At 41.9% G+C, this 27,647-nt stretch overlaps 1 protein-coding gene across 1 annotated transcript in view; it reads right to left on the reverse strand.

The window, feature by feature from the left end:
* LOC109889476 (nidogen-1) overlaps nt 1-27,647 on the reverse strand; it is a 62,666-nt gene that overhangs the window by 33,029 nt on the left and 1,990 nt on the right. The window contains exons 2-7 of the mRNA XM_031828842.1: nt 11,567-11,869; nt 10,921-11,153; nt 9,993-10,588; nt 3,863-4,003; nt 3,377-3,628; nt 1,469-1,669 (exon numbers count right to left, since the gene is read on the reverse strand). Coding sequence (XP_031684702.1) covers nt 1,469-1,669; nt 3,377-3,628; nt 3,863-4,003; nt 9,993-10,588; nt 10,921-11,153; nt 11,567-11,869 — 1,726 coding nt within the window. The remainder of the gene's footprint in view (nt 1-1,468; nt 1,670-3,376; nt 3,629-3,862; nt 4,004-9,992; nt 10,589-10,920; nt 11,154-11,566; nt 11,870-27,647) is intronic.

A 27,647-nucleotide genomic window follows, 5' to 3' on the forward strand; every position in this document is an offset into this window, starting at 1 on the left:
CCCTTGGCTTTTTTGTCCCACATTTTGTTGCGTTACGAAGTTGGATTGGATTTTGATTGGATTGAAATAGATTTCATTTCGATTTTTTGTCATTGATCTAGACCAAATAGTCCGTAATGTCAAAGTGAAAAGAAAATGTAAAAAAAAAAAATCTCAAATGAATACAGTTGTTGCATAATAATTCACCCCTTTTGTTCAGCCAAGCCTAAATTAGTTCAGGAGTCAAATTTCACTTAACAAATCACATTGTGTGAAATAATAAGGGTTGACATTAATATTTTATGACTACCCCTTCCTCTCTCCCCCATATATACAATATCTGTAAGGTCCCTCAGTCAAGTGTTGAATTTCAACCACAAAGATCTTTTCCATTGGTAGATTGGTAACAACAACAAGTCAGACAATGAATATCTCTTTAAGCATTAGCTAGTAATAAGTATGCGGTGGATGATGTATTGAACCACCCAGGCACATCAAAGATACAGTTGTTCTTCTGAACTGAGCTGCAGGACAGGAAGGAAACTGCTCAGTGATTTCACCATGAGGCCATTGGTGATTTTAAATGGCTGCGATGGGAGAGAACAGAGGATGGAGCAACAACATTGTAGTGACTCCACAATAATGATCAAAATTAAGAATAAAAATGTGCAGAATATATAGAGAATAGTCCAAAACATGTATTCTGTATGCAACCGGGCAAGAAAATACTACTGCAATAAAAGCACGCAAAGGAATATACTTTTTGGCCTAAATGGAAAGTCTTGTGTTTGGGGCTAATCCAACACAACACATCACTGAGTAATTGCCTCCTTATTGTCAGGCATTGTGGTGGTAGCATCATGGTATGGGTATTCTTGAGGCAAAGACTGGGACATGTTCAGGATAAATAGAACCAGGATGGAGCTAATCACAGGCAAAATCCTAGAGGAAAACCTGGTTCATTCTGCTTTCCAACAAACACTGGGAGAGGAATTCCCCTTTCAGAAGGACAACCTAAAACACAAGGCCAAGTCTACACTGGAGTTGCTTTACCAAGTTACAGTTTTGACTTAAATCTGCTTGAAAATCTATGGCAAGACTTGAATATGACACCTTGAAAGAGCTTGAAGAATTTTTAAAAGAATAATGGGCAAATATTGCGCAATCCAGGTGTGCAGAGCTCTTAGAGAATTTACCCAAGAAGACTCACAGCTGTAATTGCTGCCAAAAGTGTTTCTAAGACTATGTGTCTCATGAAAAGAATAAGATAGACTACTACCTGGTCGCACGTAAGAGCAATTGGACTAATAACAACACTGGGATTAATGCTGACCTTTCTTATGTGATTAGAATTATTACAAACTGTGACAGTGTTGAGTTCCAGGTTTGGGGTTACTCAATTCAGGAGATCAAAATCATTTTTGTGAATTGACTCAATTGAAATGGAATTGACTGCATTCCATGTTATATTGGTGTGGTCATGACTTACGGTTACTGCCATACTGGTAGAGCTCCTTGTATGGGTCGATCTGGACAGTGGAGCCGTGTGGGACCTCAGGGAGACGGCCCTCCAGCTCGGTGCTCACCACCAGGTGGTCGTGCTCGTCGACACCCTTGAACTCCTGCTTGATGGTCAGCCTCTCGTTGCCTGGTAAGAAGGTCACCTCGGCCTGCCTGGAGAACACGCCACCTGGGGAAGGGGGGGGAACGGTTGAGGATGGTTGTGGGGTTGAAGGGTGTTTGTGTGCGTGTGAGCAGAGATGGTGGTGGGAGAAGGAAAGTGAGAGATAACCAAGTCTCATAGGTTCTCTTCAGCTCCTGAGTACAAATGTAGGATTGTCTTGCCTTACCCAAAAGCTCAACCATTATGTGATGAAACACAAAACCTAGCCGTACTGAAGATCAGCATTTAGGGGCAACTTAATTCTGCATCCTCACCCATACCCTTGAGTGTATCCCCCCACGTTTGGTTCTCCCTGGAGCCAACAACATTACACATCAAAGGGGAACATTTTGAAAGAAGTGAAGTCAGCTGGAAGCAATGAGCTGGAGCAACATTTTGAGGCCTGAAAAGCAGAAAAATGCACCAAAAACGGGAACACAGAACAAATTCCCCATAATTTTACCCATCATCGCTCTACCAACAAATCATGGGCTCACGAGTGGTGCAGCGGTCTAAGGCACTGCATCTGGCCATGATTGGGAGTCCCATAGGGCGGCGCACAATTGGCCCATCGTCGTCCAGGTTTGGCCGGGGTAGGCTGTCATTGTAAATAAGAATTTTTTCTTAACTGACATGCCTTACATTTTTTGTAAACGTCCAAGTGGAAGACTAAAGTGGAGTTCAACTTGTTGAGGAATGTATCAAAAAGAGAAAGATAGTCCTAATCACTTGGCACAATTCACTTAAACTTCCACGTATACCACTCAAATGGCCAGTAGAGCATGTACTTTCCCTGAGCAAGGAGATTGGCAGTGTCCGAATACCCTTACTTGCGTTCTAAACAGTAGGGGAAAAAAATAATGTATAGAACGTATGTGAAATGTCCAAAATGTTGTATGCTTTAAATGCCAGGACGTCGTACTAATTTCGGCTTTTAATCTTGTAGAATTCGCTACACACTAGTGAGGAATAGAATCGTCTTTCGAGACCAACGTGTGTTTGACAATAGCTGATAATCACCTGAGGGGACGTGCTGTACCAAAATGAACAAATGGCAGGAATCAATGCAATTGTGCATTAGATGACACATTCTCAGTATGGATGAGCCTAGTATGCTGATATCTGTTGCTTACTGCATTCGTTTTTACTAAACAGTACATTCTTAACAGTGTGTACTACTATTAGTACACAGTATGCAATTTAGGTAAATAGTATGTGAGCCAGATTTTGGACATACACAAAAACATCTGTCATTCAAAGAGAGCAAATAAATCTAACTAATCAAACTTAACTTGAATAAATGTTGACCTAAGCAGCAATCCCACAGTGGTCATTCACACCTGTCTTTGAAATCTCATTAGACCACAGCAAACAAAGTTCCAAGCCCCAGGTGCCTTTGCAACAATGGAAGGAGAAGCAAAACCAAATGCGACCCTATTCACATTAGAAAAGCCTAATGTATTCAAATCACCTGCTGCCTTTTTAATGACACTATGGCACTTTCTCAACTGTTTTTCCTTGATGATTTGTCGCCTCTTTCTCCAAACGCATTGAAGCAGAAGATCAGAGTTCCCTTCTCATGGACATTCTCCAGGGCAAGGAAGTCTTGAGAAAGACGCTATGAATCAAGGAAGCGAGGAATCACTTTCGTGATTCACCCAATGTTAGCTCTTACCTTAAAACAACTCTTAATGACACAACAATGTGCAAGATAATAGGCGAACCAGTTCTTACCGATGATGCTGAAGCCGTTCTCATAGCCAGGCTGCTCTAGAGCGAAGGCCCAGCCGATGACCCCTCCCAGGGAAGAGAGGGGCTGCAGGGAGGGTCCCAAGCCGGCCGGGATGGTGCTGATGGCCACGTAGGCGCGCCCATCGTTGGCCACCACATACGAGTGCAGGTCATTGTTGTAAAACTCCAGTGGCGAGGGCGAGTTGCCCACGAACACCCGACCGCTCACTTTGCCGTTCATCCGCTGGGGCTTACCTGGGTGTGGAATGTAAGGAAATTAACTTAATTGAATTTGATTTTAATTCATATAAGTTCAAATGTAACTGATGTGGGACTGTGTGTCAAGCATTCAGGTTTTCAATTTCATTATGAAATTTTGAATAATTCTAAAACTTTATTTCACATGTTTCATTAACGAAAGGTAGCAGGATAGCCCTAACCCTTATTACACAAATACTGTATGTACTTTGGGTATGGGGTTACTCCTACCTTCAGCCACACAATCCTTGCCGTTGCCATAGAAACCAGGCCTACAGTGGCAGCAGTAGCCATTGGTGTAGTCCTTACAGTCAGCGAAGGACGAGCACTTCTGCCTGTTACTGGCGCATGTCTCAGAACTGTACGCAAACACTGCAGAAAAGAAGACAAACCACATTCTTTGAAAAAATACAATTTTAGAAAAAAAAGGTGCTGTCTAGAACCTAAAAGGGTTATCCAGCTGTCCCCATAGGAGAAACCTTTGAAGAACCCTACATGGAACACAAAAGGGTTCTACCTGGAACCAAAAATAGTTTTACCTAGAATCAATAAGGCTTCTCCTATGGGGACAGTGAAATAACCATTTTGGAACCCTTTTTTTCTAAGATTGTAATTTCATTGGAGCTCTTGTTTGCTACAAAATACTTTAGTAGGCCGGTTAAACAAAGAAGCATGGCCAAAGACTAAGGAGCACAAAACAAAGCAGCATGCCTTGCCCTAACCGCACACACAGAACTAACATCAACAACATGCATGATAGTCTATCATGGTTGAGGGTTGAGGAGAAACGTACATCTTCTCTTCTAGTCTTTTTAAGAAACGTGTGTGTTGAAAATGCCTAACCAATTGTATAATCTATTTGCATACACTTTAAACAGTACATTCGGAAAGTATTCAGACCCCTTGACTTTTTCCATATTTTGTTACGTTACAGCATTATTCTAAAATTGATTATATGCAAATCAATCTACACGCAATACCCCATAACAACAAAGCAAAAACAGGTTTTCAGAAATTTGTGCAAATTTATAAAAACAAAACACAAATACCTTATTTACATAAGCATTCAGACCCTTTGCTATGAGACTAGAAATTGAGCTCAGGTGCATCCTGTTTCCATTGATCATCCTTGAGATGTTTCTAAAACTTGATTGAAGTACACCTGTGGTAAATTCAATTGATTGGATAGGATTTGGAAAGGCACACAACTGTCTATATGTAACGGTCTGAGTGTAGTGGGTGAGGAGTCAGGCGCAGGAAGCAGAGAGTTCAGGGGAGTGCTATTTTAATGCACTGAGAAAATGCTGAACATAAGCCAACCCTCACAAACACACAGGGCGTACTGAACAAACAAATGCCCCAAACAGGGGGACTTAAACTGTCCAGGGAAAAACCACAAAATGGGAAAACACAAAACCCATAGACGTGCACATAAGTACACCAAACAGACGATCACAATAATTAATCCCGCACAAGGAACCCTGCGGGCCGGCTGACTAATAAAGCCTACTACCTAACACAAAACAGGTGCACACAATCAACACATAAGGAGGGGGAAGAAATAATCAGTAGCAGCTAGTAGGCCGGCGACGACGACCGCCGAGCGCCACCCGAACGGGAAGGGGAGTGTCCTTCGGTCGGAGTCGTGACACTATATATCTTTTTTTCACCTTTATTTAACCAGGTAGGCTAGTTGAGAACAAGTTCTCATTTACAACTGCGACCGTGCCAAGATAAAGCAAAGCAGTGCAACACAAACAACACAGAGTTACACATCGGATAAACAAACGTACAGTCAATAACTCAATAGAAAGGTCTATACACAGTGTGTGCAAATGTAGTAAGATTACGGAGGGAAGGCAATAAATAGGCCATAGTGGCAAAATAATTACAATTTAACAATTAAACACTGGAGTGATAGATGTGCAGAGGATGAATCTGCAAGTAGAGATACTGGGGTGCAAAGGCAAAATAATAAATAACAATATGGGGATGAGGTAGTTGAGTGGGCTATTTACAGATGGGCTGTGTACAGGTGCAATGATCGGTAAGCTGCTGTGACAGCTGATGCTTAAAGTTAGTGAGGGAGATATAAGACTCCAGCTTCAGTGATTTTTGCAATTCGTTGCAGTCATTAGCAGCAGAGAACTGGAAGGAAAGGCGGCCAAAGAAGGAGTTGGCTTTGGGGATGTATAGTGAAATATACCTGCTGGAGCGCGTGATACGGGTGGGTGCTGCTATGGTGACCAGTGAGCTGAGATAAGGCGGGGTTTAACCTAGCGAAGACTTATAGACGACCTGGAGCCAGTGGGTTTGGCGATGAATATGAAGCGAGGGCCAGCCAACGAGAGCATACAGGTCGCAGTGTTGGGTGGTATATTGAGCTCTGGTGACGAAAAGGATGGCACTGTGATAAACTACATCCAATTTGCTGCATAGAGTGTTGGAGGCTATTTTGTAAATGACATCGCCGAAGTCAAGGATCAGCAGGATTTACGAGGGTATGTTTGGCAGCATGAGTGAAGGATGCTTTGTTTGCGAAATAGGAAGGCAATTCTAGATTTAATTTTGGATTGGAGATGCTTAATGTGAGTCTGGAACGAGAGTTTACAGTCTAACCAGACACATAGGTATTTGTAGTATACACATATTCTAAGTCAGAAATGTCCAGAGTAGTGATGCCAGACAGGCGGGCAGCAATTGGTTGAAGAGCATGCATTTAGTTTTACTTGCATTTAAGAGCAGTTGGAGGCCACGGAAGTGGAGTGTTGTATGGCATTGAAGCTCGTCTGAAGGGTTGTTAACACAGTGTCAAAAGAAGGGCCAGAAGTATACAGAATGGTGTTGTCTGCGTAGAGGTGGATCAGAGAATCACCAGCAGCAAAAGCAACATCATTGATGTATACAGAGAAAAGACTTGGCCCGAGAATTGAACCCTGTGGCACCCCCATAGAGACTGCCAGAGATCCAGACAACAGGCCCTCCGATTTGACACACTGAACTCTATACGAGACATAGTTGGTGAACCAGGCGAGGCAGTCATTTGAGAAACCAAGGCTGTTGAGTCTGCCGATAAGAATATGGTGACTGACAGAGTGGAAAGCCTTGGCCAGGTCGATGAAGACGGCTGCACAGTATCGTCTTTTATCGATGGCAGTTATTATATTGTTTAGGACCTTGAGTGTGGCTGAGGTGCACCCATGACCAGCTCGGAAACCAGATTGCATAGCGGAGAAGGTACGGTCGGATTCGAAATGGTCAGTGATCTGTTTGTTAACTTGGCTTTTGAAGACTTTAGAAAGGCAGGGTAGGATAGATATAGGTCTGTAACAGTTTGGGTCTAGAGTGTCTCCCCCTTTGAAGAAGGGGATGATCACGGCAGCTTTCCAATCTTTAGGGATCTCAGACAATACGAAAGAGAGGTTGAACAGTCTAGTAATAGGGGTTGCAACAAATGTGGCGGAAGATTTTAGAAAGAGAAGGTCCAGATTGTCTAGCCCAGCTGATTTGAAGGGGTCCAGATTTTGCAGCTCTTTCAGAACATCAGCTATCTGGAGTTGGGTGAAGGAAAAATGGGGGAGTTGCTGTGGGGGGTGCAGAGCTGTTGACCGGGGTAGGGGTAGCCAGGTGTAAAACATGGCCAGCCGTAGAAAAATCCTTATTGAAATTCTTGATTATCGTGGATTTATCGGTGGTGACAGTGTTTCCCAGCCTCAGTGCAGTGGGCAGCTGGGAGGAGGTGCTCTTATTCTCCATGGACTTTACAGTGTCCCAGAACTTTTTGGAGTTTGTGCTACAGGATGCAAATTTCCTTTGAAAAAGCTAGCTTTGCTTTCCTAACTTCCTGTGTATAACGGTTCCTAACTTCCCTGAAAAGTTGCATATCGCGGGGGCTATTCAATGCTAATGCAGTACGCCACAGGATATTTTTGTGCTGGTCAATGGCAGTCAAATCTGAAGTGAACCAAGGGCTGTTCTTAGTTCTACATTTTTTGAATGGGGCATGCTTATTTAAGACGGTGAGGAAAGCACTTTTAAAGAATAACCAGGCATCCTCTACTGATGGAATGAGGTCAATATCCTTCCAGGATACCCGGGCCAGGTCGATTAGAAAGGCTTGCTCGCTGAAGTGTTTTAGGGAGCGTTTGACAGCGATGAGGGGTGGTCGTTTGACCGCAGATCCATTACAGACGCAGGCAATGAGGCAGTGATCGCTGAGATCCTGGTACAAGACAGCAGAGGTGTATTTAGTGGGCAGGTTGGTCAGGATGATATCTATGACGGTGCCCATGTTTACGGATTTAGGGTTGTACCTGGTAGGTTCCATGATCATTTGTGTGAGAATGAGGGCATCTAGTTTAGATTGTAGGATGGCCGAGGTGTTAAGCATATCCCAGTTTAGGTCACCTAACAGTACAAACTCTGAAGATAAATGGGGGGCAATTAATTCATATATGGTGTCCAGGGCACCGCTGGGGGCTGAGGGGGGTCTATAACAAGCAGTAAGAGACTTATTTCTGGAAAGGTGGATTTTTAAAAGTAGAAGCTCAAACAGTTTAGGCACAGACCTGAATAGCATGACAGAACTCTGCAGGCTATCTCTACAGTAGATTGCAACTCCACCACCTTCGGCAGTTCTATCTTGGTGGAAAATGTGGTAATTGGTCAGAATTTTTGGTGGCCTTCCTAAGCTAGGATTCAGACACGGCTAGGACATCAGGGATGGCAGAATGTGCTAAAGCAGTGAATAAAACAAACTTAGGGAGGAGGCTTCTGATGTTAACATGCATGAAACCAAGGCTTTTACGGTTACAGAAGTCAACAAATGATAGTGCCTGGGGAATAGGAGTGGAATAGAAGATACACCAGTTGACACTGCATGTCAGAGCAAAAACCAAGCCACGAGGTCGAAGGAATTGTCACTCCAATAGAGCTCCAAGACAGAATTGTGACGATGCACAGATCTGGGGAAGGGTACCAAAAAATTTCTCCAGCATTGAAGGTCCCCAAGAACATAGAGGCCTCCACCATTCTTAAATGGAAGAAGTTTGGAACCAACAAGACTCATCATAGAGCTGGCCAAACTGGTCACTCTGCCAGACAGAAGCCACTCCTCAGTAAAAGCCACATGACATCCCTCTTGAAGATTACCGAAGGGCACCTACAGGACTTTCAGACCATGAGAAACAAGATTCTCTGGTCTGATGAAACCAAGATTGAACTCTTTGGCCTGAATGCCAAGAAGGAATGTCTGAAGGAAACCTGGCATCATCCCTATCGTGAAGCATGGTGGTAGCAGCATCATGCTGTGGGGATGTTTTTCAACGGCAGGGACTGAGGTAAGGATGAACGGAGCAAAATACTGAGAAATCCTAGATGAAAACCTTGCTCCAGAGTCCCCAGGACCTCAGACTGGGGCAAAGGTTCACCTTCCAACAGGACAATGACCCTAAGCACACAGCCAAGACAATGGAGAAGTGGCTTTGGGACAAGTCTTTGAACATCTTTGAATGAATATCTCTGGAGAGACCGGAAAATAGCTGTGCAGCGACGCTCCCCATTCAACCTGACAGAGCTTGAGAGGATCTGCAGAGAAGAATGGGAGAAACTCCCCAAATAAAGGTGTGCCAAGCTTGTAGTGTCATACCCAAGAAGACTTGAGTCTGTAATTACTGCCAAAGGTGCTTCAATAAACTACTGAGTAAAGGGTCTGAAAACTTATGTAAATGTGATATTTCAGTTTTATATTTTAAATAAATGTGCAAAAATGTCTAAAAACATGTTTTTGCTTTGTCATTATGGTGTATTGTGTGTAGATTGATGAGGGGGAAAAAACTATTTCATCAATTTTAGAATAAGGCTGTAATGTAACAAAATATGCAAAAAGTCAAGGGGTCTGAATACTTTCCGAATGCACTGTACATACCCCACCAGAGTTTCTTCGCGGTACCCACACCAAAAACAGATTTAATGCGTCGCTCAGAATGCTCTGCCTCCAGAGGTTACTCAGGCAAAACCTGAGCTTTCCTCTTTCTAAACATCTAATTTAACTGTACTGTATGAATATGAAAAGTGTGTAAATAGCATTTTTGTTGTCTCGGTGTCTTTCCTATATATAACTTATTTCTTTACATTTTTTAAATTTAATGTAATATCTTATGTTGTTCTTGTCTATACCTGTTTGGTACTTTGTCACGTATTTGTATGTTTTATGTGGACCCCAGGAAGCGTAGCTGCTATATGTGCAGTAGCTATCGGGGATCCTAATAAACTAAACTAAACCAATGTTTATGTCATGGCAGTCTTGACTGTTTCTATTTCAGACACAGATTAAATTGGTGTTGTTTCTTTCATGGGTTACCATCAACATCAAGGGCATCATCTTCATCCACGACCACCACCTGTGGGGTTTGAGGCTGGTAGCGGGGTGGCTGCAGCTGGGCAGGCTGGACCGGCACAGAGTATCTGGTCTGGACTGTCTCAGGGTACCTGGTCTGGACCGGCTCAGGGTACCTGGTCTGGACCAGCTCAGGGTAGCTGGTCTGGACCGACTCAGGGTAGCTGGTCTGGACCGACTCAGGGTAGCTGGTCTGGACCGACTCAGGATAGCTGGTCTGGACCGACTCAGGATAGCTGGTCTGGACCGGCTCAGGGTAGCTGGTCTGGGGCGACTCAGGGACAACAGGGTATCTGGGCTGGTACTGGACCGGGTAGATAGTTGGGGGCAGCTCCGGCTCAGGTGTCTCCTCTTCTTCCTCGTGCTCATAGGGAGGGAATTCAATCTCCTGTTGTTCTCCATTGTTTCTGGGTGGAGACTCTGACACCTGCTCCACCTGCCCAACTGCCACGCCCTCCTCCGGGGACAGGTTGGTGACCAGGCCTGGGGTGATGGAGGAGAAGAACGGGGAGGTGCCGATCTCGTACACCCACACACCACGCCTGCCTGAGTTGGTCTCTCTAGCGGGAGACAGAATGGATCATTATGAGACCTGCCTCTATGAAGAAGCTTTATGCATATGTCAGGGTATATGTAATCATTACATAATTACCATAATGCAATGTAACTATGCAAATACCAGTTCAAAACAGAATGACAGAAACCTAACCAAGTTTTCTATGAACAACACTTACTAAGCCTATGTAAAGTTCTTGGAGCATCTGGAAGCGTACTACAGAAATCCAATCAATCATCCAATCAATCAATCAACCAATCAATCAACCAATCAACCAACCCAACCCACCCACCCACCCACCCACCCACCCACCCACCCACCAACCAATCAACTTACTCGGAGAGCTGTCTGACGGACGCCTCGTCGTCGGTGGCGATGCGGTAGTAGGGCCCCTGGCTGCTGCTCCAGCTGAACCAGGCCTGAACCAGACCCTGGCTGAAACCGGCGTGAACTGGTACGCTCTGGCCCGCCACAGGCGTGGAGATGTACTGCAGCCCCTCCCTGGGGTAGAACAAGATGGCATAGGAGGCGGACGCCATAGACGCCACCACCAGCTGGAACGTGTTTCTCTACATGGTAGAAAGATAAGATAGAAGTGGGACACTGAGTCCTAGCACCCTATTACTTATTTTGTGCACTACCTTTGAGTTTGGCTTGAGACAGTGAACTAAATATGTAACAAAAAAAATCTATGTAGCCCACCATAAAAACTGCAAACACAGTTGGAAGGACTATGTAGCCATGTGTAACAATACTCTTACTATACTGTACCTGCAACTACATTGTACAATGTATGGGTTTTAGGCAACTTCATATTAGGTGGATAAAAAATATGGTGTCAAATTATAATTTCAAATGCTATCCATATCAACGTTGCATTAAAACAAGTTTATCAACAGTTCAATATATCCAATGACATATTTTAAAAGACGTAAAAATTAATATGACCCTATCTAAGTCAATCTATGAGGGTTCTCCTTACCTTTCTGTCCAGCCCATCTCCTCGACCATGCTCGCCGTGCGCCGCCACGTTCTCCCATGTGATGATTAAGGCGTGGGTGGGCTTGATCTCATCGTCCTGAGGGAATGCCTGGCTGATGTGGTCAATGGTGCGGAGAAGCACTGAGGGCCTGCTGTCCTGCCGGTAGTACACCTTCCCCACTCCGTCGCTGTTGTCCAGATCCCCGAGGAAAATCGCTATCATTCCGAAGCTGGCAGGCATCTTTCCCAGGTACTCCGACTCCACCTTAGGTTCTTCTACTGCCAGAAAGCCATTGGTGTTGATCTGGGATTGGAATATTACAAATGTGTTATCATCAGGAAAGACATGAATGATCATTTTTCGGCAGAATTTCTGCAACTTCAAGATTTTCTCATAACGCCAAAGTTAAATATAGCCTACAGTTCAAATAGGTTTTTGGATAATGATGTTTTTGAACCACAATGTGGTTGAAGTCACAATTGTCAATGTCCATGATACAATCGGAGATCCTGTCACTTTTTACCCCAAAACTGCTGGGAATGACCGGCTGTAGGGTTCAGAAAGTACATTTTATCATGATGACTTCAACTAGAATTGAAATCGTAGGAATTTTGACAATGTGAAGCAATTGTAGCTATGAAAACATGCTCAAGTGAACCCTCTCCTGCTGCAAACTCGGTTAAGTAAATATCTGGTTTTCCAGCACGGTCAGGGTCCTCGTGAAGATAGTTGCCCAGTAAATCTTAACATGCCATGACACCTCCTTCACATTAGTTAAGGCTTTCTCCCCTCCCCCCAGGGAACATGGAGTATCTTTCTCCCCCTGTTGTGAAAGATGTCTGAGGTTCCCCTACTGATCTAGGATCAGTTTATTCTAGAGCAGACCTTATAAATGTGATATGGTTCACCTACTGATCTAGGAGCAGTTCAACCTGGACAAGGCCTGACTGCTTTATTTATACACTACATGACCAAAAGTATGTGGACAACTGCTTGTCGAACATCTCATTTCAAAATCATAGGCATTAATATTGAGTTGGTCCCCCCTTTGCTGCTATAACAGCCTCAAATCTTCTAGAAAGGCTTTCTACTAGATGTTGGAACATTGCTGCAGTTTCCAGTCAGTCATAAGAGCATTAGTGAGGTCGGGTACTGATATTGGGCGAATAGGCCGGGCTCACAGTCAGTGTTCCAATTCATCCCAAAGGTGTTCGATGGGGTTGAGGTCAACGCTCGTGCAGCCCAGTCAAGTTCTTCCACACCGATCTCGACAAAACATTTCTGTATGGACCTCGCTTTGTGCACGAGGGCATTGTCATGCTGAAACAGGAAAGGGCCTTCCCCAAACTATTGCCACAAAGTTGGAAGCACAGAATCATTTAGAATGTCATTGTATGCTGTACCTTCACTGGAACTAAGGGGCCTAGCCAGATCCATGAAAAACATCCCCAGACCATTATTCCTCCTCCACCAAACTTTACATTTTGGTGCTGGCATCCACCAAACCCAGATTCGTCCGTTGGACTGCCAGATGGTGATGCGTGATTAATTACTGCAGAGAATGCGTTTCCACTGCTCCAGAGTCCAATGGCGGCGAGCTTTACACCACTCCAGCCAATGCTTGGCATTGGGCATGGTGATCTTAGGCTTGTGTGTGGCTGCTCAGCCATGGAAACCCATTTCATGAAGTGACCAACCTACAGTTCTTGTGCTAACGTTGCTTCCAGAGGCAGTTTGGAACTTGGTAGTGAGTGTTGCAACCGAAGACAGTCGATTTTACGCGCTGCATCATTCGACGGTCCCATTCTGTGAACTTGTGTGGCCTATCACTTCACGGCTGAGCCGTTGTTGCTCCTAGACATTTCCACTCCACAATAACAGCACTTACAGTTGACCGGGGCAGCTCTGGCAGAAATTTGACGAACTGACTTGTTGGAAAGTTGGCATCCTATGATGGTGCCACATTCGAAAGTCACTGAGCTCTTCAGTAAGGCCATTCTATTGCCGATGTTTGTCTATGGCAGTGGTTCTCAATCCTGGTCCTGGGGGCCCAAAGGGGTGCACATTTGTATTTTTGCTTTAGCACTACAAAGCTGATTCAAATCATCAAACCCTCATGATGAGTTGATCATTTGAATCAGCTGTGTAGTGCTAGGGCAAAAACAAAAATGTCCCCTGGACCAGGATTGAGAACCAGTGGTCTATGGAGATTGCATGGCTCTATGCTCGATTGTATACACATCTCAGCAACGGGTGTGGCTGAAATAGCCAAATCAACTAATTTGAAGGGTTTTCCACATACTTTTTTGCCCCACTGTATGTACAAAAGTATTTAGTCAGCCACCAATTGTACAAGTTCTCCCACTTAAAAAGATGAGAGAGGCCTGTAATTTTCATCATAGGTACACTTCAACTATGACAGACAAAATGAGAAAAAAAATCCAGAAAATCACATTGTAGGATTTTTTATGAATTTATTAGCACATTATGGTGGAAAATAAGTATTTGGTCACCTACAGACAAGCAAGATTTCTGGCTCTCACAGACCTGTAACTTCTTCTTTAAGATTCTCCTCTGTCCTCCACTCGTTACCTGTATTAATGGCACCTGTTTGAACTTGTTATCAGTATAAAAGACACCTGTCCACAACCTCAAACAGTCTCACTCCAAACTCCACTATGGCCAAGACCAAAGAGCTGTCAAAGGACACCAGAAACAAAATTGTAGACCTGCACCAGGCTGGGAAGACTGAATCTGTAATAGGTAAGCAACTTGGTTTGAAGAAATCAACTGTGGGAGCAATTATTAGGAAATGGAAGACATACAAGACCACTGATAATCTCCCTCGATCTGGGGCTCCACGCAAGATCTCACGCCGTGGGGTCAAAATGATCACAAGAACGGTGAGCAAAAATCCCAGAACCACAGGGGGGACCTAGTGAATGACCTGAAGAGAGCTGGGACCAAAGTAACAAAGCCTACCATCAGTAACACACTACGCCGCCAGGGACTCAAATCCTGTAGTGCCAGACGTGTCCCCCTGCTTAAGCCAGTACATGTCCAGGCCCGTCTGAAGTTTGCTAGAGAGCATTTGGATGATCCAGAAGAAGATTGGGAGAATGTCATATGGTCAGATGAAACCAAAATATAACTTTTTGATAAAAACTCAACTCATTGTGTTTGGAGGACAAAGAATGCTGAGTTGCATCCAAAGAACACCATACCTACTGTGAAGCATGGGGTTGGAAACATCATGCTTTGAGGCTGTTTTTCTGCAAAGGGACCAGGATGACTGATCCGTGTAAAGGAAAAAATGAATAGGGCCATGTATCGTGAGATTTTGAGTGAAAACCTCCTTCCATCAGCAAGGGCATTGAAGATGAAGCTGGGTCTTTCAGCATGACAATGATCCCAAACACACCGCCCGGGCAACAAAGGAGTGGCTTCGTAAGAAGCATTTCAAGTTCCTGGAGTGGCCTAGCCAGTCTCCAGATCTCAACCCCATAGAAAATCTTTGGAGGGAGTTGAAAGTCCATGTTGCCCAGCAACAGCCCCAAAACATCACTGCTCTAGAGGAGATCTGCATGGAGGAATGGGCCAAAATACCAGCAACAGTGTGTGAAAACCTTGTGAAGACTTACGGAAAACGTTTGACCTCTGTCATTGCCAACAAAGGGTATGTAACAAAGTATTGAGATAAACTTTTGTTATTGACCAAATACTTATTTTCCACCATAATTTGCAAATAAATTCATTAAATCAAATCAAATCAAATTTATTTATATAGCCCTTCGTACATCAGCTGATATCTCAAAGTGCTGTACAGAAACCCAGCCTAAAACCCCAAACAGCAAGCAATGCAGGTGTAGAAGCACGGTGGCTAGGAAAAACTCCCTAGAAAGGCCAATACCTAGGAAGAAACCTAGAGAGGAACCAGGCTATGTGGGGTGGCCAGTCCTCTTCTGGCTGTGCCGGGTGGAGATTATAACAGAACATGGCCAAGATGTTCAAATGTTCATAAATGACCAGCATGGTCGAATAATAATAAGGCAGAACAGTTGAAACTGGAGCAGCAGCACAGTCAGGTGGAAGTTGAAACTGGAGCAGCAGCATGGCCAGGTGGACTGGGGACAGCAAGGAGTCATCATGTCAGGTAGTCCTGGGGCATGGTCCTAGGGCTCAGGTCAGTTGAAACTGGAACAGCAGCATGGCCAGGTGGACTGGGGACAGCAAGGAGTCATCATGTCAGGTAGTCCTGGGGCATGGTCCTAGGGCTCAGGTCCTCCGAGAGAGAGAAAGAAAGAGAGAAGGAGAGAATTAGAGAACGCACACTTAGATTCACACAGGACACTGAATAGGACAGGAGAAGTACTCCAGATATAACAAACTGACCCCAGCCCCCCGACACATAAACTACTGCAGCATAAATACTAAATATTACAAATCCTACAAATGTGATTTTCTGGATTTTTTTTCTCATTTGGTCTGTCATAGTTGAAGTGTACAGGCCTCTCTCATATTTTTAAGTGGGAGAACTTGCACAATTGGTGGCTGACTAAATACTATTTTGCCCCACTGTACAATGCTTTCGGAAGGTATTCAGACCCCTTCTGTTTTTCGACATTTTGATCCAAATCAAATCAAATTTTATTTGTCAAATACATTGAATACAACAGGTGTTGACCTCACTGTGAAATGCTTACTTACAAGCCCTTAACCAACAATGCAGTTAAGAAAAATACCAAAATAAAAATAAAAAATAAAAGTAACAAATACATTACAGCCTTTTTCAAAAATTTATTGAATAAAAAAATCCTCAATCTACAAACAAAACCCCATAATGACAAAGCAAAAACATAATTTTAGATATTTTTACAAATGTATAAAAAATGTAAAACAGAAATACCTTATTTAGTATTCAGACTCTTTGCTATGAGACTCGAAATTGAGGTCAGGTGCATCCAGTTTTCATTGATCAACCTTGAGATGTTTCTACAACTTGATTGGTCCCACAGTTGACAATGCATGTCAGAGCAAAAACCAAGCCATGAGGTTGAAGGAATTGTCCGTAGAGCTTCGAGACAGGGTTGTGGGGAGGCACAGATCTGGAGAAGGGTACAAAAATGTATGTAGCATTGAAAGTCCCCAAGCACACAGTGGCCTCCATCCTTCTTAAATGGAAGAAGTTTGGAACTACCAAGACTACTTAGAGCTGGCCACCCGGCCAAACTGAGCCATCAGGGGAGAAGGGCCTTGGTCAGGGAGGCGACCAAGATCCCGATGGTCAATCTGACAGAGCTCCAGAGTTCCTCTGTGGAGGTGGGAGAACCTTCCAGAAGGACAACCATCTCTGCAGCACTCCACCAATCAGGCCTTTATGGTAGAGTGGCCAGACAGAAGCCACTCCTCAGTAAAAGGCACATGACAGCCCACTTGGAGCTTGCTAAAAGTCACCTAAACAAGACTCTCTGGTCTGATGAAACCAAGATTGAACTCTTTGGCATGAATGCCAAATATCAAACGTCTGGAGGAAACCTGGCACCATCCTTACCGTGAAGCGTGATGGTGGCAGCATCATGCTGTGGGGATGTTTTTCAATGGCAGGGACTAGGCTCACTAGTCAGGATCAAGGGAAATATTAACAGAGAAAAGTACAGAGAGGTCCTTGATGAAAACCTGCTCCAGTGCGCTCAGGACCTCAGACTGGAGCGAAGGTTCACCTTCCAACAGGACAACAACCCTAAGCACACGGCCAAGACAATGCAGGAGGAGCTTCGGGACAAGTCTCTGAATGTCGTTGAGTGTCCCAGCCAGAGCCTGGACTTGAACCCGATCAAACATCTCTGGAGAGACCTGAAAATAGATGTGCAGCAACGCTCCCCATCCAACCTGACAGAGCTTGAGAGGATCTGCAGAGAGTAATTGAAAAAACTCCCCAAATACAGGTGTGCCAAGCTTGTAGCAACATACCCAAGAAGACTTGAGGCTATAATCGCTGCCAAAGGTGCTTCAACAAAGTACTGAGTAAAGGGTCTGAATACTTAAGTAAATGTTATATTTCCATTGTTGTTTTTTTAATACATTTGCAAAAATGTCAAATGCTTTGTCATTATGACGTACTGTTTATAAATTGATGAGGGGAAGAAAAACAATTCAATTAATTTTAGAATATGGCTGTAACGTAACAAAATGTGGAAAAAGTCAAGGGGTCTAAATACTTTCCGAATGCATAGTAGTGTAGTCAAATCATAATAAAGAACAGAGAAGAAAAACTGGTCTAAGGCCAGTGCTTGGGAATTTCCTCCTATACTGTGAAATATGGATATGACTCGTTGACCTATATTGTATTGTGATACACAGAGTATACCAAACATTAGAAACACCTTCTTACTATTGATTTGTACTGCAAAAACACTACAGTACATACTGTAGTATTTATTGTCATATACTGTAGTATTTACAGTTAACTATAGTCCAATCTTTTTTTTATATACTATAGTAATTCATGTAGTGTTTTTACGGACTGTAGTATACTGTAGTATTTACTATTGTGTTTTTGCGTAAATTACTGTAGTACAGTGTCTTCAGAAAATATTCACACCTCATGCCTTTTCCAAGTTGTGTTACAGCCTGTATTTAAAATAGATTGTGTCAATGGCCTACACACAATACTCCATAATGTCAAAGTGTAATTATGTTTCAATCGATTTTCAATCGAATTATCTACTGGAGAAATACTACAAGAGCACAATTCCCATAACCTGTAGGTAAGACTGGGGTCTGAATAGATAGTTCAGAGCCTCTGCTCTTTTCAATAACCTTTATGGAACACAATATATGGTCTATACTTTATACTAGCTACCAGACAACAAAGCCATAAGCCTCAGGTGCCTTTGCCACAATGGAAGAAGCAATGTGACGCAAATCACATCTGACAAGTCTCATGTATTTAAATCAACTGTGTTTAGCCTAAAGAAAAATAGTTCAAATAGAATTTGAAATCTTTCAAATAGTTTAGCTGTGCTTGACTGAACTTGCCTGGCACAATGGAACTAAAGTCTCAAAAGTGCACCTGGCAGGTGTTCTTGGCAGATTTTGAATATTTGAGCCTAGGTCTAGCTGGAATTACATTGTGAATTTAATTTGCTCTCTAGAAAAGAAAGAAAAGAAAACGGCGGATAACAACTACATACGGCACAAGGAGAAATAGCGGAACTAAACCAATGTTATGTCCATTCTCCCATCCGGTTGAATGAATTTGAAAAGCCGGAGGGATTTAGCTGGCTAAACTATTTGAAAGATTTCAAATCATATTTGAAATATTTGTCTTTAGGCTAAACACCATTGATTTAAATACATGAGACTTGTATCCACACATGACGGAAAGCCGCTTTGGGATAAAAGCGTCTGCTAAATACCATATATTATTATTTTATTATTATTAGCTGGCGATAGCCTTTGGCTTGGACCAAAGTGGAATCTAGACTACAGTACTACATCTGTTGCAGGCTCTCAGGCTCAGCCTTTGGCTTGGACCAAAGGGGAATCTAGACTACAGTACTACATCTGTTTCAGGCTCTCAGGCTCAGCCTTTGGCTCTCGTCTCTAAACGACACTTCATCCAAAGGAACGCATGAATGACAAAAGCATCTGGGTGAATAGCTGCCCTCACAGCAGGTATTTGACTTGAAGAAAATGCCTGTAGTGCAGGAGTCGCTTGGTTGCAATGTGACAAGAATTTGGCTTAAAGTCCTCCAGGGGTTGAGAAGACAGGAAGCCCTTCTCTTTGTTTCGGATATGGTCTTGGACATCAAACTAAAGCCGCCCGTAGGCATTACCAATATCACTTTAAGAGACCCTTTCCATGTACCCAAATTAAGCCACCCCAGGCTTTCAAAATCCAGGGGTGGGCTTAATCTGGATACGTGGGCTTAAAAAATGACTTTTTAGTCCAGGAATATAAAGCGCACCCAAGAGAAAACTGTGAAGTTCAAGGCTGTAAAGTTATGCAAGGCTGTAAAGCTTTCCTGAGAGGTACGAACAGCATCTTGGTTACATCATACAGACACTTGGGATCATAATTATCAGTTGAGGGGAAAGACGAGAGAGAGAGAGAGAGAGAGAGAGAGAGAGAGAGAGAGAGAGAGAGAGAGAGATGAACCAACTACTTGTTTTCTAAGACAGAAAGAGAGAGAGAGAGAAAACAAACCAAGCAGTCTTGCCTCCTGTCCAGCTTTACAGATGTGTTAGTCTAATAATGGCATTGTTTGTGGGTAAATCCTTAAGATTCCCACTGAAAAAGGATTACCTGGGTCATTCCACGAATAGAGTGCCTTTTGCATCCATTTGATATTTTAAGTAGAAATTGTGCACCAATATTGCATTTTAAAAGCCTGGTATATTAAATAAGGTGCACTTAAATATACACTGAGTGTACAAAACATTAAGAACACCTCTTTCCATGACATAGACTGACCAGGTGGATCCAGGTGAAGGCTATGATCCCTTATTGATGTCACTTGTTAAATCCACTTAAATCAGTGTAGATTAAGGTGAGGAGACAGGTTAAAGCCTTGAGACAATTGAGACATGGATTGTGTATGTGTACCATTCAGAGGGGTATAGTAGTAGGTGCCAGGCACATCGGTTTGTGTCAAGGACTGCAACGCTGCTGGATTTTCCATGCTCAACAGTTTCCCATGTGTATCAAGAATGGTCCACCACCCGAAGGACATCCATTGGGAGTCAACATGGGCCAGCATCCCTGTGGAACACTTACGACACTTTATAGAGTCCACGCCCTGACAAAATGAGGCTGTCCTGAGGGCAAAATAGAGGGGTGAAACTCAATATTAGGAAAGTGTCAAAATCACATTTTATTGTTCAGATACACATGGTTAGCAAATGTTATTGCTAGTATAGCGAAATGCTTGCCATTATATAGTTAGTCAGAAGTACACTGAGTTAAAGAATCAACATTGACCATCTCAATGCACTTTAACACCCAAAATATAACAAGTCGCAAAACTTCTTCCTGAACAAACATACCCTTCTCCCACTCCTACAGAGCACTGAAAGAATTAAACTCCCCAACTCCCCCATACATATCCACCCTCTACCCCTCTGCCAACCTCTAAACATTCCCTCCTGGAGGTAGGTGTGTGTGTGTGTGTGTGTGTGTCGGGGGGCAATTTCAAAAACAGCTGCTGGGACAGCTGGAAAGGCACTGACTAGAGCAACATAGCCTCGACCTGTGCATCAGAGGAGGGGGAGAGGGAAAGAAGGAAGAAACCGAGGGAGCAACGGATGGAGGGAGGGGTAGCTCTCGGCATTCGCTGAAGCTCGACTGAACGCGATTGAGAGTGAAGGGGAAATCCCACATGCACAAGGGGGTGTGGGAGCAGAGTTTGGTGGGAGGAAAGCAGATCTTAGAACTCGTCGCTGAAGCTTACAGATGACACACAACAGACCACGACGGTGAAGGACAAGCAGGAAAACGTCACTCTGATTTATCTTAAACAAACTCACACCAGTGACCATACAACACAAACGGAAGATTTTCATCTTCCGTTTGCTGTCACGCATTGAAACATTCTGGGCTTTTTGTGGAGGGGGGGGGGGGTTTAGAAGGAAATGAGATCAAAACTGAACAGAAAAAACATGCAATGCATGATTCCATTGCAATCAACAAAATAATAATATATACACTGCCGTTCAAAAGTTTGGGGTCACTTGGAAATGTCCTTTTTTTATTTTGTCCATTTAAAATAACATCAAATTGATCACACCTAGTCATTCAAGGGTTTTTCTTTCTTTTACTATTTTCTACATTGTAGAACAATAGTGAAGACATCAAAACTTTTAAATAACACATATGGAATCATGTAGTAACCCAAAAAGTGTTAAACAAATCTAAAATATTTTATATTTGAGATTCTTCAAAGTAGCCACCCTTTGCCTTGATGACAGCTTTGAACACTCTTGGCATTCTCTCATCCAGCTTTTTTGTCCGTACATCCAGGGATGAGCCAGTCACATTTCATATGCAATGTAGGCTATGGGATGGTAGCTTGCTAAGTGCATAGACGCAATGCATACAACACTAAATACTTCCTCCAAGCTAGCTAACCACTGTAGCTAGTATTGACATTATAACTAAATCACAATGTATTAGCTAGTTTCCATAAAACAGCTGCCTGTGTTAGCTGCCAAGTTAGTGCAGTTCACTTTGAAAACTCCAGACCTGGATGGAACCAGTGGAAGTATACAAAACGTTTTTTTGATATACTCAGAGGACCTTTATTAGCATGTTTTAACCACTCCTATATAAATGGTAGATTATCAGACAAGCAACAAGAAGATCTGATATCATTATTACTGAAACAGGACCCAAGTAGTATATATAAAGATTGGAGACCTCTTACACTTCAGTGTTGTGATGCAAAAATCCTAGCAAAATGCTTAGCAAAATGCTTGGCACATAGAATTAAAAAAGTATTGTCAGATATTTTCATCCTAATCAGACATGTTTTTTACATGGTCAATACATTGGAGTTAATATAAGACAAGTACTGGAAACAATAGAATAATATGACATTTCGGGGACACTAGGCCTGGTATGAGTTTATATATAAATGCCTAGAATATTTCAATTTTGGGGAATCTCTTATAAAATGGGTTAAAATTATGTATAGTAACCCTAGGTGTAAAATATTAAATAATGGCTACATCTCAGAAAGTTTTAAACTATCTAGATGAGTAAAACAAGGTTGTCCACTATCGGCATATCTATTTATTATTCCCATCAAAATGTTAGCTGTAAAAAATTATATCAAACAATAATATTAAGGGATTAGAAATCCGTGGCTTAAAAACTAAGGTGTCAATGTATGCTGATGATTCATGTTTTCTTTTAAAATTACAATTAGAATCTCTCCATGGCCTCATAGAGGATCTAGATACTTTTGCTATCCTCTCTGGATTAAAACTAAATTATGATAAGTGTACTATATTACGTATTGGATCAATAAAAAAATGCAAATTTTACATTACCGTGTAGTTTACCAATAAAATGGTCTGACAGATATGTGGACATACTCGGTATACAAATCCCAAAATAAAAAATATTCTCACTCCAATACATTTTTATGGAAAGTTAGCAAAAATAGATAAGATCTTGCTACCATGGAAAGGAAAATACCTGTCTATTTGTGGTAAAATCACCCTGATTAACTCTTTAGTCATATCACAGTTGAACCAATTTGCTTATGGTATTGCCTACACCCAGTGACCTGCTTTTTAAATTATATGAACAAAATATATTCAAATTTATTTAGAACGGCAAGCCAGACAAAATTAAAAGGGCCTATTTATATAACGAATATGAATCCGGAGGGCAGAAATGATTAAATATTAAAGCATTAGACCTCTCACTAAAGGCATCAGTCATACATAAGTTATACTTAAATCCAAACTGGTTCTCTAGTAAATTGGTAGGAATGTCTCATCCTCTGTTCAAGAATGGCCTTTTTCCCTTTATTCAGATTACACGTGCTCACTTTCGGTTGTTTGAAAAGGAAATAATCTCCAAAATATCGTTATAAAAAATAAAAAAAAGCCTTAGAAAGTTGGTTGCAATTTCAGTTTAATCCACCTGAAAAGACAGAACAAATAATACAACAAATATTGTGGTTAAACTCAAATATACTAATTGATTAAAAAAACAGTATATTCGAAGAAATGTTTAAAAAAGGTATAATTTTAGTGAATGATATCATAAATAGGACTCGTGGAGTTATGTCACACATGCAGCTAACACAGACATATGGAAATGTCTGCTCTACCCAAAATTACAACCAATTCATTGCAGCATTACCACAAAAATGTAAGAGGCCAGTAGAAGCGGAAAAAAGTAAGGAACTTGTATGTCGGCCCTGTATTAAAGAACATAAATGGTTAAAGAAAAGTTTGATAAATAAAAACATATACCAATTTCATTTAAGGAACAAAAAACTGACAGCTGTGCCATATAAATTGCTAAATAGTTGGGAAGAGATTTTCGATGTACCCACATGGTTAATGAATTGATATGCAAAACAACACCGGATTCAAAACTTCAAATTATTCAATTTAAATTAATATACAAAAGTCTTGCAACCAATAAAATGTTATATATATGGGGGGATACAATATTCCCAGCTCTGCAGATTTTTCTGTGAGGAGGCAGAGTCATTAGATCATTTTTTTTGGTGTTGTCCATATGTAGATCGTTTTTGGTCACAGGTCCAGGAATGGCTGAAGAATTGCAACATTTGCCTAGAACTAACGCTGCAGATAGCAATACTGGGTGATTTGAAAAGCCATAGTTAATCAATCAATAGTATAATAATAATTATTTTATAATAAAATGCTAATTAATTACTTAAAAATCATACAATGTGATTTTCTGGATTTTTGTTTTAGATTCTGTCTCTCACAGTTGAAGTGTACCTATGATAAACAATTACAGACCTCCTCATGCTTTGTAAGTAGGAAAACCTGCAAAATCGGCAGTGTATCAAATACTTGTTGTCCCCACTGTATATGGATATACAGTTGGGCAAAAAAGTATTTAGGAAGCCACCAATTGTGCAAGTTCTCCCACTTAAAAAGATGAGAGGCCTGTAATTTTCATCATAGGTTCACTTCAACAATGACAGACAAAATGAGGGGGGAAAAAAATCAAGAAAATCACATTGTAGGATTTTTTATTAATTTATTTGCAAATTATGGTGGAAAATAAGTATTTGGTCACCTACAAACAAGCAAGATTTCTGGCTCTCACAGACCTGTAACTTCTTCTTTAAGAGTCTCCTCTGTCCTCCACTCGTTACCTGTATTAATGGCACCTGTTTGAACTTGTTATCAGTATAAAATACACCTGTCCACAACCTCAAACAGTCACACTCCAATCTCCACTATGGCCTAGTGAATGACCTGAAGAGAGCTGGGACCAAAGTAACGAAGCCTACCATCAGTAACACACTACGCCGCCAGGGACTCAAATCCTGCAGTGCCAGACGTGTCCCCCTGCTTAAGCCAGTACATGTCCAGGCCCGTCTGAAGTTTGCTAGAGAGCATTTGGATGATCCAGAAGAAGATTGGGAGAATGTCATATGTTCAGATGAAACCAAAATATAACTTTTTGGTAAAAACTCAAATCGTCGTGTTTGGAGAACAAAGAATGCTGAGTTGCATCCAAAGAACACCATACCTACTGTGAGGCATGGGGGTGGAAACATCATGCTTTGGGGCTGTTTTTCTGCAAAGGGACCAGGACGACTGATCCATGTAAAGGAAAGAATGAATAGGGCCATGTATCGTGAGATTTTGAGTGAAAACCTCCTTCCATCAGCAAGGGCATTGAAGATGAAACGTGGCTGGGTCTTTCAGCATGACAATGATCCCAAACACACCGCCCGGGCAACGAAGGAGTGGCTTCGTAAGAAGCATTTCAAGGTCCTGGAGTGGCCTAGCCATTCTCCAGATCTCAACCCCATAGAAAATCTTTGGAGGGAGTTGAAAGTCCATGTTGCCCAGCAACAGCCCCAAAACATCACTGCTCTAGAGGAGATCTGCATGGAGGAATGGGCCAAAATACCAGCAACAGTGTGTGAAAACCTTGTGAAGACTTACAGAAAATGTTTGACCTCTGTCATTGCCAACAAAGAGTATATAACAAAGTATTGAGATAAACTTTTGTTATTGACCAAATACTTATTTTCCACCATAATTTGCTAATAAATTCATAAAAAATCCTACAATGTGTTTTTCTGGATTTTTTTCCTTCTCATTTTGTCTGTCATAGTTGAAGTGTACCTATGATGAAAATTACAGGCCTCTCTCATCTTTTTAAGTGGGAGAACTTGCACAATTGCTGGCTGACTAAAAACTTTTTTGACCCACCGTATATATATATATATTTACCCCAAAAAATATATGGGGGATTGGAAATGATGCAGACAATTACATTGATGGAAGCAACAGTCTTTCCGCAATATTAAGCTGATCCACCCCTTAAAACCTCTTCGGGCTAGGGGGCAGTATTTTCACGCCCGGATGAAAAGCGTGCCCAAAGTCAACTGCCTGCTACTCAGGCCCAGAAGCTAGGATATGCATATAATTGGTAGATTTAGATAGAAAACACTCAAAAGTTTCTAAAACTTTTTAAATCATGTCTGTGAGTATAACAGAACTGATATGGTAGGGGAAAACCTGAGAAGAATCCATCCAGGGAAAAAACAATTGAGGTAACAGTGTTTTCAATGAGTGGATCTAGATTTCTAAGGCACTTGCTTGCAGTTCCTATCGCTTCCATTTGATGTCAACAGTCTTTTGAATTTAGTTGATGTTTTTCCTTTGAGAAATGAAGAAGTAGGGCTGTTCAGAACGAGGGTTGAGTGTAGTGTACTGTTTGTTAGGGGCGCACGACCTGAAAGCTCGCTCCACTTTGTTTTCATCCGGTATTGAACACTGTTTATCCTGTCTTAAATTTTATTGATTATTTACGTTAAAAAATACCCAAAGTTGTATTAGGAAAGTTGTTTGAAACAAGTTTACAGGTGACTTAATAGATATTTTGTATTCATGTTGCACGAGTTGGAACCGGTGTTTTTCTGGATCAAACGCCCCAAAGAAATTGACATTTTGGAGATATATCGACGGAATTTATCAAACAAAAGTACCATTTGTGATGTTTATGGGACATTTTGGAGTGCCAAGAAAACAAGATCTTCAAAAGTAAGGCATGAATTATATCGTTATTTCTGGGTTTTGTGTCGCGCCTGGCGGGTTGAAATAGGAATGTCATGTGTTTGTTTGGTGAGGTGCTATCTTCAGATAATCGCATGGTTTGCTTTAGCCGTAAAGCCTTTTTGAAATCTGACACATCGGTTGGATTAACAACAAGTGTAACTTTAATTTGGTGTATTGCATTTGTGATTTCATGAAAGTTTAATATTTATATAAATTTAATTTGAATTTGTCGCTCTGCCATTTCACCGGATGTTGTTGAGGGGTTCCGCTAGCGGAACGTCTAGCTGTAACAGGTTTTTTTTTTAATTAAAAGAAGTTAGTGCAGTGTCCTTAGCTAGCTAGCTAGCTAGCTAGCTAGCTATGTTGTACTAGCTAGCGTATATGCTAATGTTATCTAGCTAGCTAAACATTTTGCTATGGGCTGGCACTGGCAGTATGCAATTATGGAGAGTGAATTAAATCGTTTCTTCGTCATCTTGCTAGTGATCTAGCAAAATTAGCGCAGATTCAGTAGCTTCAAATCTAGGCCATAAGCAATACACACGGATATGCATTGCCAAACAACGCTACTGCCACCTTCTGGTTTGGAGTATTTTAACCTCCCTGGGATATGTGGGACGCTAGCGTCCCACCTGGCCAAAAGCCAGGGAAAATGCAGAGCGCCAAATTCAAATACATTTCTATAAAAATCAAACTTTCATTAAATCACACATGCAAGACAGCAAATTAAAGCTACACTTGTTGTGAATCCAGCCAACATGTCAGATTTCAAAAAGGCTTTTGGGCGAAAGCAAACTATGCTATTATCTGAGGATAGCACCATAGTAAACAAAGAGAGAAACCATATTTCAATCCTGCAGGTGCGACACAAAACGCATAAATAAAAATATCATTAATGTCTTACCTTTGACGAGCTTCTTTTGTTGGCACTCCAATATATCCCATAAACATCACAAATGGTCCTTTTGTTTGATTAATTCCGTCGATATACATCCAAAATGTATTTCCATTTATTTGGCGCATTTGATCCAGAAAAACACCGGTTCCAACTTGCTCAACGTGACTACAACATATCTCAAAAGTTACCTGTGAACTTTGCCAAAACATTTCAAACTACTCTTGTAATACAAATGTAGGTATTTTTTTACGTAAATAATCGATCATATTGAAGACGGGATGATCTGTGTTCAATACAGGAAGAAAACAAACTGAAGCATGCTTTCTGGTCACGCACCTCTATCTAACAGTACACTTCAAGTGACCCTCGTTCAAGATGGCCATACTTCTT

Source organism: Oncorhynchus kisutch, linkage group LG1 (assembly GCF_002021735.2).
Source record: "Oncorhynchus kisutch isolate 150728-3 linkage group LG1, Okis_V2, whole genome shotgun sequence".
NCBI classification, from domain to species: Eukaryota; Metazoa; Chordata; class Actinopteri; order Salmoniformes; family Salmonidae; genus Oncorhynchus; species Oncorhynchus kisutch.